Source organism: Stegostoma tigrinum, chromosome 2 (genome assembly GCF_030684315.1).
Source record: "Stegostoma tigrinum isolate sSteTig4 chromosome 2, sSteTig4.hap1, whole genome shotgun sequence".
Lineage (NCBI taxonomy): Eukaryota > Metazoa > Chordata > Chondrichthyes > Orectolobiformes > Stegostomatidae > Stegostoma > Stegostoma tigrinum.
This window is the reverse complement of record NC_081355.1, coordinates 6470688-6484652: the sequence shown is the minus strand read 5'-3', so window position 1 is coordinate 6484652 and position 13965 is coordinate 6470688. Positions and strand designations below refer to the sequence as shown.

The following is a 13965-nucleotide window of genomic DNA, read 5'->3' as shown; positions in this document are numbered from 1 at the left end:
TACAGTAGAACGATTGACAGACAGGGAATTCCAAACCTCAGTATACAGAAAAGCAGTCCATACAGATCAAATCCTCAACTTACACAACAACCACCCCAATGTCCACTAACCAAGCCACATTAGGCCAGTATTTAAATGGGCCAGGACACACTGCAACACTCCAGAACTACCACGGGAAGACTCTACGACAAACATTCACAAGGATTAAAGATAACAAACTGTGGAGTTGGATGAACACAGCAGGCCAAGCAGCATGTTAGGAGCACAAAAGCTGACGTTTCGAGCCTAAACCCTTCATCCCGAAACGTTCATGTGTTTCCTCCTGCAAGACATGGAATTCTGCAAACCATGTACTAATTTTACCTGTTTGTCTCAGCTAAGGGAAAATGAAATATCATGGGTTCACACTGAATGGGGAGATTCAGTGACTTCACTTACCTCCAACAGCAGATGGCAAATGACAAGATATTTCACTCATCTCTAGTTCCATTGCACAAGGAGGGAGATTCATAAAAATTCACTGCCACAGTCATATATAGTGTCATTGGCAATGCGGTCCTTGCTCTGTTCTGACACAGATGCAGCTGGTAGCAGATTTTAGTAAGGATATACAGCACATGCCTTGCTAAGATTCAGGTTGGAAGATTGTTTCCAAACACTTGAAGCAGCTATCTCCTTCAATTCATTCTCCCTTTCTTTCCGACAGCTTGCCCTGTTGTGGGTCCTCCGCTCATTCTCCAACTGATAATGCAGCCCAGCAGAATACTTACACCAACCAGGTTCGCTTAGAAGCTGTGATGTTTGGACATGTTTCAACACCTGATATACTGTTCTGTATGGTTTTCCGCAACCTTTAAGATCTGTTGAAATTCCTAGCATGTGCAAAAACATAGCAACAGCCAGGAAAAAAAACCTATATATAATCAATTTTGTCTTTGAATGACATTGGTGGAATTGTCTTTTATGCTGCAGAATGAGTGTCAGGATGGTGTTTTAGATGGGAGGTTAGCATACCAGTTCACAACTGCTGGTTGTCAAAATATTAAAACCCATCTGTTTCACTGTCTTTTAGAGCAGGAAATCTGCCATCCCTCCCTACTCTGACCTGTATGTGACTACAGACACACAGCAACCTGCCTGATTCTTAAATGCAATCCGAAACGGACTACCAGGTAACTCAGTTCTAGGACAACTAAGGATGGACACCAAATGCTGTCCTTGTCAGCGACATCTACATCCCATGGAAGAATAAAGAAAAATCTGTGCCGTCCGCTGATTGACATCACAATTCTCTGGCTTTGCATGCTTCCAGCAGAATTTCTCAATCATATTAGTAGCATCTGCTACAACTTTCCCATTAATTGTGTGCAAAGACCACAGAGAAAGTCTTTGGGCACTCAAGAAAACCCATAAAATGCACTAACATGTCCAAATTCTTTAACCTGGTTTCCAACAAATATTTCAAATATAGTGCCACTTAGAGTGGACAGCAGCAGGGCAGAATTTCAACCTACATTCTTGCACTTCCATTATTGTCCTGATATGCGACAATGGGGAAGCACATTGAAAACCAAGTCCTGCCATTTCCCAGAGTCATCACAAAAGTTTAAATTTTCCAGAAGTGCACAGGATTCCCTAAATTGTTTGTTCTTCAGACATAAGCTGACAGAAGCACAGACCAGGTTTTGGTACTCCACAAGAATTACCATTTCTTACAAATAGTAACAAAAAATAACAATATCTTAACTGCAGATTAACAATTATGAGCCTTCAACAAATAACTCTTATCAGTTAAAACTCAACACTATGAAGTGCCCCCACTTTACTGACACGCACACATCCCCAAAAACACACACCCCACCCCCAAAAAACCTATCCCCCGTGTTTGCTGATCAAAACTCTGCTTCATCTTTATTCTTTGGTTACTTACATAAGTTTGTAAGTGGCTAAATCATACGGATAAAGGTCTCCAATATATTATTTAAAAGTCATTGCTTAAAGTAACTGATGCGGGAAATAAGCAGGCTATTTTCAGGCTCGAGATGGTTTTTAAACAGAGAGCAGAAACAGCTCCTTCCCTTTAGCACAAATGCCCAGCTCATTAACATCCCCAATCTGTTTAGCTCAGTGGGAGGCAACTGCATAATTGATGGCACGTAGAAGGCCTTTGTCATCATGTCAACCATTTCACAACATCATCAGCTACCTGTTATTATTGTTAAATCTCCATTCAAAAATAGCCCCGCCCTGGTTCCAGATAGTTTGTAATTAGGTTTTCCTTGCAATTTGAGCAAATAATAAAGAAAACAATTATGTAAACAGGCCTTACGCTGGTTGACAGGTAACTTGCTTTTAAAATGTGCAATAATCCTTCAACCATCCTTGATGTAAAATAATGCTGCACTACTTCAGTACACAATCAAAAATACAGAAAAAAACGGGTATTTATTGTAACTAAGGGCTTCCCCTTTGAAACGGCAACAAATAACGTACTATAAACAAGAATACAAGTTCACTAAACATTCATTTAGCAGAGTTTACCACATGAATATTATTACTCAAGGTCGTGAACTGGCTCCAAAGTCCACCTGCACTTAATACTTCTGGTTTGACAAATTGGCTGCACAGGTAGTATTAATCATTTTCTTGTGTGAATACCTAACATGGAGGTTCTCAGTGTGAGCTAAATAATGTGCCAAACCAGTTACATACAAAATAGGTATTTCTGAACCAACAATGTGCAATGATGTTATATGAATGGTAACAGGACTCAAACACAACTTGCAAACCAATTTATTTTCCTCATTCTATTACAATTGTACTGTTATACAGCAGTACAGAAGCACAACCTGAGCATGTTAAAGAAATTGTCAAGGTGTTAGGAGCCAGAACCAACAGCTGATTAAAATAATTAGGCAGTAAAGTTCAACATTGTGGTACAGTACATCATACAAAGATATGAAAAGGGACCTAAATTAACATAGTGTGCAGTCTCTTTCAGTTAGGGTTCTATTTTAACGTTAACCTCCACAACTTCCAAAAACTCAAGGTGAAGTCCAATGACAAATGCTGAATCAAATCAAAAACAGTAAAGCAAAATTAAACAGCTCCTTCATCAGTTTAATCCTGAAAATAGCCAGACTTCTTAGCATAGGAGCTTGGTTTCTAAACATTTTAGCTGACTTACCAGTTGATCTCTTTCCTCACTCATTTCAACTGTACCCGTTGACTGGTTTTTTTCATCTAAGCCAGAAGCAGAAAGGGTTGTATCTATCCATTAGGAAGGATCAAAGTCAGATTCAGATCCAATAACAATTAAGAATGGTGTCAAAGCTTGTGGAAATAAACAGCTACTGCAATACCTTAACTGGTTACCAAATGAGCTAAAGCCAATAGAATGAAACAACTTGCAACACAAAATTATCGTGATAAATAAAGCACTTCTGACATTTGATGAATGAGAAGAACCCACTTTATCCCGATGTTCATCCCAAACACTGCGGCCCAGAGGCAGGATCCTACCACATAATTACATGCAGACCAAAACTTAAATAAAAACTTCAGGTTCAAAGGGAGTACATATCAGTTAGTGAGCTACGTTACAAGTGTCAGTGTTAAACCAGAAATTTCCACAAGCAAATTTCTTATACAATAAGTCCAGGCTAAACATCGACTCACTTATTGCAATTTTCCCTTTACGTCATTAATAAAGAGGTGATAAAACATCCATTCAATGTTGCCAATTTCACTTTAATACCATTTGCCACAAATGTCTGCTTTTGTGGTCTGCATGCGCACACAACATATCCACAATTTTTCCATTCCCACCCACAGGCTCTGTTACTGAATCATGCAGCACAGAATCAGACCCTTTGACCAGGTTTCTCAAACTAGTTTCATTTGCCTGAGTTTGGCCCACATCCCTCTAAACTCTTCCGATTCATGAACCTTTTGAGTTCCCAGGCTCTGCCCTTCAACTATGTACTGTTCCTCAGTCAGTTAGAACAGGATTGAAGTTCTCGGCTCCATCTAATGGCAGAAATTGGCCAGTGCCAATAGCAGCTGAAGTCCAAGTGGTACATGCACTCATCAATTTCTGCCATTAGATAGGGCCTAGTTACAGTACTGTGCAGTGTGAACATTTTATATATACCGTATATTCTGTTATACTGCATGTCACATTTTATTTTGCAAGTTATTTCAGCTACGGAGGTACAATGCTGAACATGTACAGTACACTACACCACTTGTGCAATGGTGTTTTTGGGCAAGAATGTCCATTTGATCTGAGCTTTGGTTTTAACATAGATTCCAATGGAAACCTGTGAATCACTTAAAGTTGTGCCACTTATAGGCAAACTTTTAAGTGAGGGCTCCGCACATACTACTTTTGCTTGTGAAAGTCTCCCCTGAATTAGCACTGCCACTTCCACTTAGATCTTCAGCTAGGGTTGCTCAATTAATTATATATTAAGCCATGGGAAATCTCTGATGATAAGCATCAACACAAGTTCTCATGAACAGCTGCTGAGGATGAGTTCTGACATACGTCTTCAAAAATGATGTCTGTGTTCGAGAACACCATCATTAAAAGTAAATTATCTAGAAATGTAGAGTTGCAGCATTTGAATTATGAACCACTTTAATACGCTCTCATCTTAAACCTATGCCCTCTAGTTTTGGACTCCCCTACCCTGGGAAAAAGACCTTGGCTATTCATTCCCCTCATGATTTTATAAATCTCTAGAAGTCACCTCTGTCTCTTGACGTTCTAGGGAAAAACATCCTAGCCTATCCAGCCATTCCCTCTAACTCAAGATCTCTAGTCCCGGGCAACATCCTTGTTAATATTTCCTGCAACAGTTCAACAACATCCTTCCCACAGCAGTGTGACCGGAAACATAGGCAATAGTCCACAGTCCAAACATGGTCTCATCAATATCTTGTATAGACATTACATGACATGACATCCCAATGCTCTGACTAATGGAGGCAAGTGTGCCAAATGCCTTCTTCACTAACCCATCTATATGCGATGTTGCTTTCAAGGAACTACTAACCTGCACCCTACCATTAACTCTAAGTCCTGCCCTGTTTGCTTTATCAAAATTCAACACCCTGCATTTAACCAAATTAAACTCCATCTACAACACCTTGGCCCACTGGCATCTGATCAAGATCTTTTTGTACTCTCAGTTAATCTTCTTCACTGCCTACTATACTATCAATTTTGAGGTCATCCACAAACCAACTAACCATTCCTCCCACATACTCGTCCAAATCGTTCACATCAATGACAAACAACTGTGAAGCCAGAACTGATCCTTGGCACACACCACTGGTCACAGGCCTCCAGTGCAAATAACAGGCCTCCATCACCACCCTCTGTCCTCTGTATCCAAATTTTGTATCCAATTGGCTATCTCACTTTGGATCCCATGTGAACTCACCAATCTAAAATGCAGAACCTTGTCAAAGGCCTAACTCAAAGTCCCTATAGACAGCATCTACCACTCTGCTTTCATCTAGCTTCTTGGTAACATCTCCAAAACACTCAATCAAATTTGTGAGACATGATCTACTACCCACAAAGCCATGCTGACTTTCCCTAATTAGTCCATGCCTTTCCAAATGCACATATATCTTCTCTCTCAGAATGCCCTCAAACAACTAACTCCCCACAGACTTCAGGCTATGGTTCCCCGGCTTTTCCTTGTACCTTTCTTAAACAATAGCACATTAGCCATCCTCCAATCTTCTGGCTCTTCACCCATGTCCCCCAAAATGCATCACTATACACTTTCAGGGTTAAACTCTACCTGAATTGTTCTGTCTATTTGAAAATTCCTCCAGGTCTTCCTGTAGTCTAAAGCTTCCAACTCTTTATTCACCTTATCACCAATGTTCATGTTATGTATTTATAATGCCCAGAGAACTCAACATTTGCAGCCATGGTAAAAAGGCTTCGCAACTCCAGCAACATTAACAAAAATAATATTTCTCAAATGTTGACAAAAAAGATTAAATGTGAAAATAGAAAGGCTTTTTTCTTCCCTCAGAGGTATGCGGCTACTGAGGTTTTTGCAGAAGTTGTCCCTTTAAAGTTTCAGCCTCACTCATCACTCTTATCATTACCACTCAATTCAAAGGCCAACCTTCCCTGCTCAAATTACTCCAGTCTGGTTTGTGTCCAGCTCATAGTACCAAGACAACCTTAGTTTATGGTAACAATGCTACCTTGTTTGACTGTAGTAAGCTGTCAAAGTTAACCCTGCACCTTCACTGTATCATACACAATGAACAATTCCATTCATAAGTGGCTCACTCTCTGGTCCCCTTCCGAGGCATTTTGTAGTCATGTGATTTCAAACTATTCAAGAATGGTCAGTCAATTTGTCTCCTTCAAAGACTTTCTGTCACTTCTGGCTGATTCATTCTCAATATACATTTATAAATGGATCTGCATAAACAAAAGATATGGAGTATAATCCAAGATTTTGGATTAATGGTCTGAACCATTAATCAAAAATATTAGAGCTCAAATCACAGCCCAGCAATTGACCAATGTGAACTTTTTAAAAGAACAAAAATGCTTTCAGTAGAATGGCCCATTAAGGTGTTAGATTGCTGTAAACAACCAGATCATTCATAAATCTCTTCAATATGGTTGACTGCTCACTGATTCCCAAAGTAAACTAACAAGATAAGTAGCCCACCATCAGCTTCTGAAGGTAACCCATGGGCAACTTGCCAGCAATGCACAGATTCCAAGACTGAATATTAAAGTCAATTGTATCTCAAGATTTGCATAGAAGCAAATGAATTATATACACTTCAAGTATGATGTAGATCACATCTTGCAGTTCCAGTCTTCTGCTGATACTACTCAATAGAAAATTCCACTAATTAAAATCAGAAAGCGGAAATTTTACATGAAATTATTTTTATAAGACAGAAAATAAAATGAAAGCCTATCTATTGGATCAGGACATGAATTTGACATTGTGCCAGAATCCGTCTGGTTTGTAAGTTCACTTCAAGTTTACTTAATGCACGGAAATCCCACAAACAAGCTCTTTGCAAATCATCTTCAGACAATCTATTTATAATTATACAGTTTGTATATTTTAATAGCATCATAATAAACAGATTTAGTTAAAAGTTTAACCACCAACTCAAACTCATGCAGTAGCCTTAATTGAGCTGAACATTCTAAGACAGTTCATATTTAAGGGTAAACCCAAGTAGTGACATACAGTATGGGGAGTTGTGAAAATGGTGACCTTAAAGATAGAGTTTTAGAAAACTTTTAAAGGTGGGAAAGATTCTGAAAGTGGAAGAACTTGATAAAAGAATTCCAGATTGTGAGAATGAGATGGCTGACAGGTTTGCCAACCATAGTACAAAACAGAACAGGGACACAGAGCTAGAAGTCGTTGAACACATGGGAACGCTGTGGCTGCAAAAGGATTAGTATTGACAGTGAGATAAGGTATGAGTGGGACCATTTCTATAATGAGAATTGGTCATTGCAATTGTGTGGAGTGAAGTTTGCAAAGCACAGGAAGACTGCTTGAAACCTCAAGTCTAAAAATGACAAAGGCATTAACAAAAAGGCTGATGGAGTGGAATATAAATAGATGTGGGTAACATACAACCATTGATGGTAGATGTGATGTTTGAATTCAAACTAGGTTCGGTGTATGGGAAAGCATCAGTCTGTTGAATTAACTAGATACCTAAGAAGGCAGAATGCATACTTCCGATTTGTCCCTGAAGCATCACCCACCAAACACAGTAACTGCTCATTCACATTAATATTGTCAACCAGAATGGGTTACACATCCAAGTTCCATGCTGCTTTGGCTAGGGGAACATTCATTTCCCCTGCCACTTTCAATCGTTATAACTGCACAGACATTATTTTCTACATTCAGCATTCAACAATGGAATAATGCAGGCATTTCATTGCATTCCAACATTCAGTTAATCTAACAATTTTGGATTATTTGTTCTAAATGAGATAACTGTAGAAACTGGCATCTTTTCTTTCATATGCAATAGTGATTATTAATTTTGACCTAAATTCCGTAGATCCAACACTCCTCCCATAAGAGATCACTTCTTGAGGACCTTTCATCAAGGTTAATAGAATAAAGACATCACAATGCACCTTTTCCATTTGTAAGTAGGGATATGCATGCATTTTGCACATTATCAAACAGATTATCAAGTGAATCACAAAATTGAGAATGAGTGTAAATATTTTAATAAATGCACTGTTCTGATTCTACATCAAAATAATTATAAAAGGCTGTGAATGTGGTTCTGTCATTATAAATTTCCTGAGTACATCAGCATCCAAGGTGCAAGCAGTTCTGGTTACCGTGCGTTAATACAATTCTAACATAAAATGACAAAATGTTTGACGTGATAATAGTGAATATCAATAAGCTGCAAAACTGTCATGATTGGAATAGAAAATTCAAATAAAAACAGAAAAAAAAGCACACATACCAGGTTTGTTCAACCTATCTTCGTAATTTTAGCCTCTTATCCCCAAATTATTCTACTGAATCCACACAGCGCTCGCTCCAAGGACAATTTTTCCTTTCTGCCCTATCCACGTCCAGAGCCCAAAATATAGTTAAGGGCATGTATCAGGCATGATAAAACTGGGACGTGAACTTTACATTCCATTGTTCAACACAGATAATACCAAATCTTCGAATAATGCAACAGTTTGCTATCATAGCATGATTTTATTTGAATATTAATCCCAAAAGCATGCCAATATTTCAATACATCATTCTGGCAATTTATTTTAAAAAATAATGGATGGGCTATTGTAATAGAGTTAAAGAGTATGAAAGCAGAAATATTACTGGTGTTTCCCATCAGGATCTGATTAGGAAAATGATCTGATTCTTTAATCACTGCTAATCCATAATCTAATATTAAAGGCAGCAAACCAAATTCCATACCAAACAAAACACATGCACTTTTGAAATTTTCAAGGAAAAAAGGAGGAATGTGGAACAATCTGCACATTTAGCATTAGCAACAAAATTTTACTTCAGTAAACCGGTATATACCTCAAACAAACGTAGATCAGCAGGGACTTTATCACCAACACTTAAACACACTGTATCTCCTGGAACCAGCTCTCGGGCAAGCAAGTGCTCCATCCTTCCTTCCCGTATACTAGAAGGAAAAAAAACATGAGGCAACACTATTAAGATCAATTCATTACATTTATTTTTGGATGGAAATTTTTGTTCTTATCAAGCAGAAAGATTAGCACTGGAATATTATCTTTGTTCCAGTAACCAGCATTAGCAACGAAAAATTCCCATGTCACACACAGCAAGATTTAGACCAAGAGCTAAAAATGCTTTTATGCTGCTCCAAAATTGGGCTGGCGAGATATTTCCTAATATTCCCCATTCTTGTGATCTTTCATTGGATTCAGGCCAATTCTGGGGTAGTACTGTATTGGATTGAGATGAAGGATGCGAACTAAATTCGGCATTTTCATATCATTATTTTCTGCTATGTCCCAGGGACATAATTGTGCTACATCCTACAGACGGAAAGGATATTAATCGAACCTATTGTGGTACCCAGTTTCTGAAATTATTTTGTTTTAATATATTAACAACTTAATGAAAATGTACATCATGTTACCCAGCAAAAGGTGGTTTATACTTTCTCTACAGGATACAGAGGGGATACAATCTGAAATAGAAAATACTGAAGTTGGTTAGCAGGTCTGGCAGCATCTGTGGAGAGAGAATCAGAGTTAACACTTATGAACATTGATATTTTGGTTGTTGAGATTTTATCACTGCTGTCAAAAAGATAATTAACCCAAAAATTAACTGAATTCTCTCTCCGCAGATGCCATCAGACATGCATAGTGGTTGAAGCATTTTTTTTGTTTTGATGCCATCTCTATCACTTACTGAAACATAAAACCGTAAATGGATAGTTCAGCGAAATGACTAGTTAGTAATCAGAGTGAAGGGCCTCACTAATTTTGTTTTCCCTTTCATAGCTCAGAGTTTCTGAGGTGAATTGGAATTGCTGCCTAACTCAGGAAACGAAGTATCTCAGTTTTGATCGGTAATTGAACTTGGCACCATTCGGCTCATGTAACCCAGTTGTATGAGTTTACTCAGCTCTGCACCTACTTGGGTTAAAAAATAACTCAAGAACAAAAAACAAGTAATGGCATATGACTGATTTTTAGAAACAAAGATAATGGTGCTCCTCAGGGATTACATTTGGATCACTGTTTTTTTTCATACATCTTAAATACTGGAATACAGTAAAAAATTTCAAAGATTGCTGATGATGCCAGTCCTGGAAGTGAATCAAACAGTGAAGATGACACTGACTGCGACACAATGAAGATAAGCTAGCTGAATGGACACAAAACAACTGACAAATAAAATTTAATGCAGAGGAGGTGATACATTTTAGCAGGGAGAAATGGGAGAGGTAATCAAGACTTAACAGCACAGTTCTAAAAGCATGCAGGAACAGAGTGACCTGGAGGTTAATGTGCCCACATCTTTAAAAGCATGAAGACAGATTGAAAGAGTAGCTAACAAAGTATATGGATTCTTGAATTTCATAATGAGGTTCTGAGTACAAAATGCAAAAGCTGAACATTTATGAAACTCTGCTTAGACCACAGGTAGGATTTTGAATCCAGTTATGGAGGTCACATTTTAACAAGGATTTGACGGCCCTCCAGTTGGTGCAGAGAAGATTTTCTACAATTAATACATGAATGAGAGATGTAGGAACAAAGTTTAGGTGGAGAAGGTGGGATTGTTCTTCTTGAAGCAAAGGAGATTGAAGGGACATTTGATATGGATGCACAAAGCAAAGAAAAGCTATTCCTGATAGCTAATGGAACAAAAATAAAGGGGCAGAGATTTAGAGTTTTGGGCAAGAGATGCAGGTGGACATGAAGAATTCTTTTACACAGCAGGAGATAATGATCTGGAACTTGTTGCTCTACAGCTGCTGGAAAAGAGATGCTCAAACTTATCTTGATTGCTGTCACATATGCTGAGTGCTTCCAACATTTTCACTGAGATGTTTTTTTCTATCATTTTCTGAAATACAAGGTCACTAACGCATAGGCAAGTGAAGTCACTAGTCAGCAATCAGAATCTGTCTTTTTTTCACCGTCTTTCAAAGCTTGGAATTTTTTAGTTCAATTGTAGTGGCTGCCCTAGCAAGTGACAGGTAGGCTTGCATCAAATTTGAAAGGAAATTGGATGGGCACATAAGAGAAATAAACCTGCAGGGTAATGAGGACAGAATGGGTCTAACTAGAATGCACCATAGAGAGCCAGCATGGATCTGAATGGACACCTTACACACCAGAAGGACCGACAGCCAAAAATGCTTAGCTTGCCAGCAATTTCTTCCTGGCCTTCACAGACTACATGACATAGCAGCCTGATTCTCACTGCACAGTTCATGTCACAAGAACAAAACTGGAACCAAAGGTCAATAAATAGTCTCCCATGTGTAACTAGCACACATCTGATGGTGTACATCTAGCCACAAATTAACCTATTTACGTTCCCCTTGAAGAGGAAAAAAAAATAGGATTTTGTTTAAAAATAAAAATCATACCAGTGGCATTCTGGGGGAACCAATTTGCTCAATTCTTCAAGCGATTTTTCAGATCGATATTCCTGTATGAGATGAGCAATAATAAAGTAATGCTATCACACATGAAATATACAATAAAGTATAAAGGCATGCACAAAATGGTAATTGTATATTTTATATAACACAGTACAATTCTAACTCAACAAGCTACCCCTTTTCCCTGTTCACTTCAAAGGTCCAATAGCAACTTAATAATAAGCATTTCGGTCTTCGTAAAAGTCTTAGTTTTTGCTTCCAACTTCCTTCTTTTCTAATTTCCAGAAAGGCAGATCAGATTCTCTCCGTGCAGGGACTTTCACTTTTTGGATCCTATTTTTAAAGCGTCATATTTGGCTTAGTGATAGAGCTCATGTTGCTGAATCAAAGTTGGCAAGGTTAAAGAATCTCACACCACTTCTTTGTGTGCATAAAATTACCTGATTACCTGATCTAATTTCATTTTGCTGCTCACAGACCTCAGGAATTAAATGAAAAGTGTCCGTTGATCATTACAGCAACCCCAATCTTTCACTTTAATGGCAAGCTTGCAACCATAGAGATAGACACACATTTACAGTTAACTTCCTGGGGCTTCACTACTGATCATCAGTCTGGCTGTTTTTACTTTGACTGTCAACATGGATGTAAGCCATCTTAGGATCTCAGTCGCTACTGAGATAATACTCATACTGACAGATTTACATTCAACTGTCATCACTATGAGTTTCAAAAATTATTCAGAAGTCCTTGAACCAGTGCGGTGTTGTACATAAACCAAACTGGCCTGCAGTCTCCAGCAATTAATTTGGCTGAATACCCACTAAAATATTGCCAGCGGTTTACATTGAACTGGGTTCATTTAGTTGCCAGGTTGTTAAAACAATAGGATCATGAACTAAAATTAAGAAAGCTCACTTCCTATTTTTATGCCGTTGTCAATCCAATTTGACATTAGTGATTCAATGCACAACAGGCAGAAGAAAAAGAAGAGATCCACGTCTTTTGTTTATTTATAGGTTATAGGCAATTTTGGCTGGTTGCATTGTCTTGGCAGAAAAAATTGCAAATATTTTTAAAATCATGTTGAGTTCAACATGGAAAGTGCAATTTTAGTTACATTTACTCAGAATGTTTAATAATCAGTATTGTTGAAACAAGTCGTCTTGCTTAATCATGTATTTAACGTTACACCAACAATAATACCCTTAATTCATTGATATATATTGATTTCAGCATCAGAGAGAGAAAAACCCATGACAGAGATTTATCCTAGCTCAAAACATTGGGAAGTGGACAAAATAACTCCCACTATTTTCAGCATACCGCGCAAATTTAACTTTAGCTTTCGGGGAAACTACTGAAATAATTTTCTGGGTGATCCAGGAGGAAAATAATTTACATATCACAAAATTTAGTCAGTCATTGTCACTGAAACCTGTGTCAGTACAACAGTACAAAGGGTGACAAAACAGTTATAACTGAAGCTGAGCACCTGCAAAAGAAAACTGGTGCAAACCTCTCTCTTGTCTGGTCAGCGTTTCAAATAAAAAGTGCAAAGTAAACCATTGCCAAAAACTGACATCCTTTGCTTAAGTGAATAGAAAAATTCCATATGGGTCAAAATTATGGAAAGTATAGTAAACAATCATCAAAATCTAATTTTAATTAGTTCATGAAATTATGATCTAATACATTCTTCAGCATCTGTTATATTCACTTGAGGAAATACACTAAATGCCCAAATATACCTTACAGTCTTGAAGTGCCACTGACAAAACAATTCATCGTTCACAATGAAACAAGTTGGTTAGTCAAGCTGCAAGAGTATTCATATATTCTATAAAATGTGAAGTTATACTTGAATCAGCCGGACCAATAATTAAATTTCTGAACCTTAACTGGCTGAGGAAGAAAATACTCTAACAGTGTTACATTTTACAGAATCTGTACACTATAAAAGTTTACAGTTTTGAATGTAGTTTCATTTTAATGGTGCAAATGGTAAAGTCTATGGTGACTAGTGCAAACGTCAGTGGCAAAGCAGGATTTCTAAGAATGTAGCTTTGAGCATAAGTGGGACATCAAAGGTAAAAGAAAATAGCACAGTAGTTAACAAAGAAAGAACCTTCAATTACGTAATGCCTTTCAGAGCCATCTCAGCAGTTTCGAAAGCTTTAGAGCGATGCCACAACAAACTTGCTTTGCATAAATGCTCAAAATCAGCAAACAGTTAATAACTAGAAAACCTTCGATCAGTTGCATTGGTTGAGATGTCAGGATATTGAAGAA

The 13965-nt window shown here is 37.9% G+C and overlaps 1 protein-coding gene across 2 annotated transcripts in view; it reads right to left on the bottom strand.

Annotated features, from left to right (window-relative positions):
• atp2c1 (ATPase secretory pathway Ca2+ transporting 1) overlaps window positions 1-13965 on the bottom strand; it is a 109303-nt gene that overhangs the window by 52644 nt on the left and 42694 nt on the right. For both annotated transcript variants that reach the window (XM_048560236.2, XM_048560245.2), the window contains 2 exons: window positions 11659-11720; window positions 9096-9204 (listed from right to left, as the gene is read on the bottom strand). In XM_048560236.2, the coding sequence (XP_048416193.1) occupies window positions 9096-9204; window positions 11659-11720 (171 nt within the window). The remainder of the gene's footprint in view (window positions 1-9095; window positions 9205-11658; window positions 11721-13965) is intronic.